The 8709-nt window shown below is 50.2% G+C and overlaps 3 protein-coding genes across 4 annotated transcripts; 1 reads left to right on the top strand and 2 right to left on the bottom strand.

Moving 5' to 3' along the window:
- Positions 1-175: 175 nt before the first annotated feature.
- On the bottom strand, positions 176-1851 carry H257_09679. Of its 2 annotated transcripts, XM_009835975.1 has the most exons (5): positions 1354-1851; positions 1095-1291; positions 794-1031; positions 678-731; positions 176-601 (listed from the first exon to the last, which is right to left on the bottom strand). In XM_009835975.1, the coding sequence occupies exons 1-5, from the start codon at positions 1798-1800 to the stop codon at positions 251-253; spliced, it is 1287 nt and encodes a 428-aa protein (XP_009834277.1). In that variant the 5' UTR covers positions 1801-1851; the 3' UTR covers positions 176-250. The 2 variants fall into 2 exon arrangements, with proteins under 2 accessions (XP_009834277.1, XP_009834278.1); XM_009835976.1 differs by having other exon boundaries at positions 678-1031.
- A 187-nt stretch (positions 1852-2038) lies between these two features.
- Positions 2039-5937, top strand: H257_09678 (hypothetical protein). Its single transcript, XM_009835974.1, has 11 exons — positions 2039-2590; positions 2640-2780; positions 3238-3636; positions 3688-3900; positions 4210-4401; positions 4625-4708; positions 4776-4859; positions 4952-5038; positions 5117-5242; positions 5311-5478; positions 5540-5937. The coding sequence occupies exons 1-11, from the start codon at positions 2051-2053 to the stop codon at positions 5873-5875; spliced, it is 2370 nt and encodes a 789-aa protein (XP_009834276.1). The 5' UTR covers positions 2039-2050; the 3' UTR covers positions 5876-5937.
- A 651-nt stretch (positions 5938-6588) lies between these two features.
- On the bottom strand, positions 6589-8709 carry H257_09677 (hypothetical protein). The gene has a single exon (XM_009835973.1). The coding sequence runs from the start codon at positions 8168-8170 to the stop codon at positions 6638-6640; it is 1533 nt and encodes a 510-aa protein (XP_009834275.1). The 5' UTR covers positions 8171-8709; the 3' UTR covers positions 6589-6637.

Here is an 8709-nt window from a genome sequence, read left to right as displayed (position 1 = left end):
CGAAATGAAATGGGCAAACGCTTCAGGTTAGCAACATATGCTGCAGGAACAGCTCTTGCTCATCCAATCAAAGGTACTTCCGATTAGCTAAAACTAAGTTGAATTAATCTAAAACTTCGTCACCCACTGGTTAAAAGCGGGTATTTATATCCAGATTAGACAAAATATGTGAAAAGCACAATACTACTACGTCTTATTAATATTAGTAATAACAGTACTTGGCTAAATAGTAGTCAACAAACTCTTGGCTTCAGCTTCGGTACACTTGGATCACTTCGCGAACGTGTTGCCGACACAGGGGGCATCGCGATGACGTGGACGTGATCCTTGTAGCGCATTGCATGCACAGGACAATGTGACCACAAGGCACACACACGGCGGACTGTGGCGCGTCAAAGCAAACCACGCAGTCCACGGCAGTAATTGAAGCATCCGGCTTGGAGTTGGCCAGCGGGGGCTTCCGGGGCGCGAGCGACAGCAGCTGGGCGATCACCACACCATTGGCGTCCTCGATGTCTATGTCTTCTTCAGGCGGTGGCGGCGCAGGAACGGGAGTTGGTGGCGCCACATAGTTTTGGTACGTATGGCACCGCCCGAGCGTCTACGATGGCATCACTCACGACCATCACAATTGAACGCGGCTACGATCCAAAGCACACACAGATGTATTCACTCACTTGGGTGTTGAATTGGTGGTCATGCGATAACGTCGGGTCTGATAGTTTGGTCACCTACCAGATACAACAGCATTCGATGATACTAGGTAGAAGAAGGAAATGACGTGTATGGCTACCGCGATTTCTACAAAGAAGGCAGCCCAGGCGTCCAAGCCAGCGGCATCGAGCGCTGCAAAGTCTACCCAGTCGAGGGTTGGGACGCTACTAGCTGCCGTCTTCGGCGCAGCCAGCAACGAAAACGCATGAGCTTTCGATGCCATGAGCCACGACGACATCGATGACGATGGGGTTTGCTGCTGCTTGACGAATGTCGTGGGTCGGTTCACAGGGTCGATCAGCACAAAGTACGAGGAGCTACAACCCCACCCCCCATTTGAATGGTCTGAGACAGCGTTGTATATGGCTTGGTACTAGTACCTTGGTACAGGGCCGCATCGAAGAGGGACCTCTGGCGATGCTGTTGCATACAGTGCCAGTTCCAGAAATAGACTGGAGCTTGTGCGAAACACCATCGCATGGCTGCACGTCCAAGATCGCAGGGAAGCAATGCCCACAACTCTCGACACAGCATTGTCTGTGCGCGTAAATATTACGTCTTGGTGCACAACCAGTCGCTGCCCATGTTGCGTTAGGTCGTGCCACGTCATAGGTTGGCTAGTATATGCACAGTACCTACCTCCTCCAACAGTTCGATGCAGGCAGCGATGTCTGCCATCGTCGACACCGCGCGGTCATCTGCTGCGTCGGAATAGGCTTCCCGAGCGGCGTCCAACGGACTCAATCCCTTGGCATTCAATGTGAACGGGGAGAACTGTGGCTGAGCCAACAGCAGTTCGACAACTCGCGGCTGGCCGTAGAGACACGCGTAATGAAGCGGGGTGTTGCCGCGATAGTCTCGACCGTACACATCGACACCATTTTCGACGAGCCAGCGAGCGCAGTCGACGTGACCTTTGCTGCAGGCCATGATGAACGCCGTGCGGCCCCGTTCTGCTTCCCGCCATTCCATTGCTGCAATGGACGAGATGCACAGGTCCTGCAACGTGCTGATGTCTCCATCTTTGGCGGCATTCCAAGCCTTCTCCTCTACGGAGCTCAAGATCCATCCAAGGGCACTTCCCATTGCAGTTGGACAAGGACGTTCAATAGCGAAGTGCTGCTGGCGGACGCCGACAAATTCGTTTGCTACTACAACGGTGCTCCTACAGCAATATCCGGAAAAATAATTGCATATCTAAATAACCAATGAAAACACGTATTGCTTGAATAAATAAATTCAATTGGTATATTAATTACGTTTTTCACCAATTGTAGAGCTTTACCGGATAGCTAATGGAAACGTGCCCATAAAGATATGTACAATCAGCACAATAATGGCAGACGGGAACGCAAGATCGAAGCAGCGACGCGACCACACCAGTGCGAAGCATAAGGTTCAGGATAGCGAGGAGGACGACGATGACGAGAAAAAGGATGACTTGGAGAGCAGCAGTAGTCCTAACAGCAGCAGTGTCGCCAGCGACAGCAAGGACCGGCGAAGTGAAGCCAACCCTCGTCGAACACCCGCAGGTGGCAGGAACAAGAGCGACGACAGCAGTAGCGCGCTGTCCTTGCCGCACTCGTTTGACGACTTTACACCTGGTTCGACTCCTGCTGTATCTCCAGCCCCCAATCGACTGCGAACCTTTGACGCCGAATTGAAGCGGCCGCCGCCCGTCCAGACGTCGGCCATGCCGTCGCAGTTCAATGCCACCAATGGACCACGGGTGCAAGATGCCATGCGCAAGTTCTACGAGCTGCAGGTAGACAAGATGCGAAAGCAACTGGCGGCGGTGTTGGAGGACAAGACTCAGACCCAGCGCCTGCTAGCGACCGAGCGGCAGACCCATGAGAACACAGTCACGACACTTCAGGTACACCATCCATGGCATCTTGGTTCTGATAGAGCTTCTTTGCACGTAGACAAGCTACCGCCGCGATGCTGCGCAATGGAAAAGCGACAAGGCGGCGTCTGAAGCGCGCATTGCGCTGTTGGAGCGACGATTAGTTGCCGAAAAGGCCAGCTTTGTCGAGCTTCGCGTATCCGATGCGTTGGCACAAGAGGTACGTCCGCATATACTCTCAAAGCAAATATATATATATATACGTTCGTGTAGCAATGTTTCCATATTGTTGCCAGTTATTATATATATATATATATATTATGGTAGGATCCCATCGCATAAAGTAGTGTGTCCTGCCTGTGAAGTAAAAAAAAGTAATTTCGCTACGTTAAGGCCGTCAAAGTCATTCAATATAGTTGAATAGGAGGGGTCGCTTCTGAAAGTGCATTGGGGCAGTTTGTTCTATTAGTATTATTTCGACGTTGTGGTTGTGTTCCTTGCTATATATATATATAAAAGGCATTAATTCATATATAAATATATATATATATATATAAGGCATTAATTCATATATATATAAATGAATAAGTGTAGCTAGCTAGTTTGGTGCTTATCGAGTATATATATATATTGCAACTGTATGTATACCACGTTAATCTATTGCTTGGGCTACGTAGTTTCAAAAGCAAGACCAGGACGCGCTGACGTTAGCCGAGTTTATTCAGATGCGCGTGTACGAACTCATCCAGCCCCACGTCGCAGCCGCCGATCGCGCCGCCAAAGAGCTGCATGACGTGGCATCCCGACATGCCGAGTGCGCGGCGACGGTCGCGGCGTTGGAGCGCACGGCGCGGATCGCAAAGCAGCAGCAGGACAAGAGTGACCTAGCGTTGCACGACATGGAGGTCGAGCGAGATGATGTTGCTCAGCAACTGGAGGCGGCCCAGGCGGCGTTGCTTGAGCAACGGCGGGTTGCTGTCCAGTCGGACGACGACGATGGCATCAATTGGAAAGAAAAGTTCACGGCCCTCGACTTGGACTTGATGCGAGCGCGGCAGCGAGCCGCCGACTTGCAGGTGAACATACAATCAGGGGAAAATATGTGAACCGTTGCTGGGCAATTATAGGTGGAAAATGAGCAACTGGCGCAAAAAGTGCAGCTGTTGAGTGTAGACAAGGCATATCTGGTCCAAGATAAGGAACTGACGGCGGAAAAGATTTTGCAACTGACCCGGGCGCTGGACGACGCGACCGCCACGTGTCGCCGCCTCGAGCTGTCCAAAGCTACATTTTTAGAGCAGATCGAGTCGACAAGAGAAGAAACCCGGTCGTTGTTTGAGGTAGAAATGCCACCAAAATATTGAATTCCTCGAAATATGAGGCGACTACTCAAGAGGATTTATATATATATATACATATACATATATATATAATGTACCTAAAGGTGTTTTTAAATTTAAAATATTTTTCTTTTATAATTTTTATATTTTGTGGTATGTTTATTTTTCCTGAAAAATTCGAATATAAAAAATATTTGTATATCTTTTTATTTCTGTCGAAGTACCCCTACTAGTTGTTCCAAAACTATTACGAACATAAATATTAATAAAAATACAGACGTAACTATATATATCTATATATATGTATAGAAACGAATGGAAGTCGAGCTAGCAAAACTACAAGACGCGTCTCGAAAAGAGATGGATTTGTTACGGGACAATGGCAAACAATTATACGAGCGGGAGAATCGGCTGCTGCGGGAAGCCAGACTCGACGCCCAAAGCCAACTCGATCACTTGCACACCAAAGTGTCCGAGCTGCAGCATGCATACGAAGACAAGGTACAGATTCGTTAAAATGCTTGTCTGAAATCGAAGTGTCCAACTGGAGCAGAGTAGAATCAGTAATTATGTAATGTTTAGGGGGCTCTATTTATTTGTATAACACCAATCGTATGATATATAGTAATTATTTATATTTTTATATATTTATCTATTTATTCGCACCAATAGTATATATATACATATATTGAATGGATAGAACGTATAACACCAAGACGGGTAGGTGCTGGAAAGCACGCGGGCGGATGCCAAGTGGACCACGGACGTGGCCGCCCTGCGCAATGATTTGAAAATGAAGCATTTTGAGGTACGAAAATAGACTGTTTTTGGTTATAGCGAAAGCGATATTGACAGGGATGTACTATGGGTTGTAGTTGGCTCAACTCGGTCGGCAATTCGACGACACGAGTCGGCAGCTGCATCAGTCGCATCTCGAAAACGACATGTACAAGCAAAAGGTAGTATATATATATATATATATATATATATATATATATATATATAGATAAATATTTGCAGTGGTGGTATTTTAATTCAAACAACAACCCAGGTGGACGCGCACAAAGCCGAGTTTGCCAAGCTGGAAGCCAGTACTGGCAAACAAATCGCACAGTTGCAACTGGCGGTGGCGGCCGAGGTGCGTTCGCTCGCTGAACTTAACAGCGAAATATATATTTATGTTTATATATGATTTTATTTTAAATACTATGAACAGCGAGAAAAACTGCATGCGTACGACAAGCTCGAAGTGGAAATGGACAATGCAATTTTGCAGTCGGGGGCGTTGACGGACGAAGCGTCGGCGACATTTGCTATGATTCCCACGGCGCCGAAACGAAGGGTAAAATTTAAATATTTTTCGTACTTTTATCGCAAAAAAATACTTATAATACCTGCTGGGTTTTGTAGTTTCAGCAAAGCGTGGCACTGGCTCAAAAACTTGTGCAGACCGAGCAGCAACTGGCAACGACTCGGCAGCAACTCGAATACATGGAGACGGAAAAGGCTCAAGTCGCCTCTGAATTGGCGGCCGCGCGACTTGCTGTGCACCACATGCATCAACCGCAACAATTTCTGGTAAATACATATATATATATCTATGGGTTGTCAGTACCAATATATGTGTGTGTATGGGTAGATTGAAAAGCTAAAAGCCAAAGACGACGAGGTGCAGACTCTACAGCGTCAAGTGACCCGGCTGGACGAGTCGGTTGCCCGACACCAACAAGAAACAAACACGCAACTGCAGGCCAAGCTGGCGTTGCAAAACCAGCTGCAGCTGCTTTTGAGCCGCCGCCATGAGCTCGATACACTCAAGGCATTTGTCCTCAAAGCAGCCCAGACTACTCCATCCACGGAGACTGGATCTTCTTCCCATCAGCAACATCCGCATCTCCAACCACCGCCAACACCCTTGGACACTAAGGTTCCGAAATGGTACCTCAAGCTACGGCAGCAGCAACCGACGACATAGCGTTAAACATGCTCCTAGTAAACGTTATACAATAGATTGTCCAGTCGAGTGTTTTTTAATAATTAAAAAAAGTTATATTAATAGTAACGTTAAACAATAGATTGTCCAGTCGAGTTTTTTTAATAATTCAAAAAAGTTATATTTATATTAATAGTACCGTTAAACAATAGATTGTCTAGGCGACTTTTTTTAATAATTCAAAAAAGTTTTATTTATATTTTCGTTAATACGTATGTCCATCATCTGCGGCATAATCCATTCCAACCCACTTGACGACATTTCGCTTCTTTGAGTTTGAATATCTCCAAGTAAAGTATGGGGGGCTGGCTTGTGTAGTGCCACAGCCCATCCCTGAGACACTGCAACAAGTCTTGCCAACTCTTTCGATCCTACTACTAGTACGTACTAACTACAAAGTAGTACATACTATAGAGCACATGTGTATGATTGGCATCAGTCGCTCAACATGTACTGTACTTGAATTACATGCCAAGGATGTATACACCAAGCACGGACATACTGCAAGTGATATCGGTGGAGACTGCGTGGTAACCCAGAATGGGGTCGTTGTACTGTTTGAAAATCTGACCAATTGTGTGGTAAAACATCCCAAACCAGCCTAGCGTGTGTCTTTCAATGTGGCTATCTATGCTGGTTGCCGTCGCCGCCAACAATCATAATATGGCCACAAAACACGCGCAGCCATAATTGAAGTGAAAACTAATTTACATTTAGAGAAACATACTTACATTTGTACGGGGGTTACACGATCGCAAGAGGGTTGTTGCTGGCTTTGACCAACTGAATCGTGTTGATCGGCGACGCCGGCAGCCCCCCCGTGTCTGGCCCAAGGTCGCAACCCGACCGCACAACCAGCTGCAACTGTCTGGTGGTGCGCCGCTTTCGTCGTCGCGACGTCACATCGTGGTCGCCTTGGTCGTCGTCGTCGGCGTCAAACGGCACCTTCCCAGCTATGTACACCCACAGCTTGACCAAGTTGCGCACAAGGCAGATGAGGATCACACAGCAGACGACGCCCACGACGCCAAACGCGACGGTTCGTTTAGTCTGGAGGCTGGTCGCGGGACTGGCCATCACCGCCACCATGGCAAACACAGCAAGGAGGCACAACTCCAAGAGCACCGTGGTCATGAGTTGCAGCGACGTGACGAATGGACGGACGGCGACGAGCAGCCCCATGTAGATAGCATGGACGCCCATGAGCCAAAGCGGTTGAGACGACGCAGTTGGGGCCAGAGCCACCACCGCGCCGGACGCGAGCTGGACCACAAGCGACACAGCACTAAACAGTCGGTGGTCGTAGTGCAAATTGACGTACAGCACGCCAAACATGGCTTTGGTGTTGAACTTGGTCAAGTCCACCTCGGACATGGAGGTGACGGCGATGGCTGTGCCGACGACGGCTGACACGACCGCGATGAGCGCCGCGAGCGACACCAAGCCCGTGAAGGACCCAAATCCGGACGTTGAGTGCACGTCTTGCATGCACTCGTACGCCGACAGCATCGACAGCGGCAGGATGCTCACAATGCCCCACAACACTGTGAACGCCAGCACGTACCGGGCCATGTGGTTTGCTGTAACATGGGGCGGTTGCGACGACGTTAACGACGACGACATGTGGGTCCGTTGACGACGGTGGTGGCGGCGGTTGTGGTTGGAAAGGCTGCGATGGAACCACGTGGTGCCGTTAACTTCTCGGTCGTGCAGCACGCGGGCGACCGCCGTGCATGCGATGGCGCATGCCATGAGGACAGCCAGGCCGATCAAGAAGAACGTCCAGGCGTGGAGAAACAGGTCCTTTTCACGGATCGAGCTGCGCAGCGCAAACTGTTGGATGCCAAACGTGTCGTAGACGGCGGCATCCCCATCATCCGTAGCCACAGCTTCGAGCCGCCGGGTACCGCCACTGGCAGCCTCGTGTCGGACTTGAAACTGAAGCCACGCCAAGGAATCGGTGAACGCGACCAAGACAGCGTGCGGCGCGTTCACGTTGGCAAACGACCCGAGCGCCACGCCCTGCATGAACAGGACAAATGTCGGCAGTTCCCAGGAATTGGGCGCCGTGAACGCGCCAAGCAGCGTCGCATCTAGGGGAACGTACGACGGATCGATCGCAATGGCATGGAAGAACACCAAAAACACGAGCGTGACCCCCACCACGGCGCTGAAAATGTATCGGTTGGTCTGGGTGTTGGGGGTTTCCGCGCCCGCGACCGACACGGGCTGCGACGCGGTGCCTTGGTCTGCAGGAGTACCAACACGTCCGGACATCGTTTTATTGCGCTGGGTGGACAGCGGGCGCGGTGCGGCGGCGGGCTCGGAGTAGTCTCCGGCGTCGGTGGAGGTGGTGGGTATGCCTTTTGAGGTGATTGTGGTGGTGGATGGGGGCGCGAGGTCCAAGAGACTGTCGGCCACCGTTGTCGCACGCGGCGTGGCGGATAAACTACTAGTACTACTACTATTAGCGTTGATGAGTTCGTCCACAAGTGGTGAGATGGTTTCTTTCGGTCGAGCGGTGACGAACGGAAGCGACGTCGTGACGGGCAATGTGGGGCGAGTTGTATCTGGGGGAAGGGTGGTTGATGGAGGTACTGGCGGTGGCAGCTTGGTAGTCGTCGGGGGGGAAGGAGATGGTGTGATAGTGGTGATGTTGGGAATACCAGAGGTGACTACAGGCGAAGGGGTAGCCGGTGGATCCGTGGTAGTTGAGGGTTCAGGTGTAGGAGCTGCCGTAGTAGTGGTAACGCTAGGGGTGGTCGTCGGCGAAGGGGTAGCCGATGGTACGGTGGTAGCCGGTGGTACGGTGGTAG

This window comes from Aphanomyces astaci, assembly GCF_000520075.1.
Source record: "Aphanomyces astaci strain APO3 unplaced genomic scaffold supercont1.24, whole genome shotgun sequence".
Lineage (NCBI taxonomy): Eukaryota > Oomycota > Saprolegniomycetes > Saprolegniales > Verrucalvaceae > Aphanomyces > Aphanomyces astaci.
The sequence above is the reverse complement of the archived record's forward strand: the minus strand, read 5'-3'. Positions and strand labels throughout refer to the sequence as shown.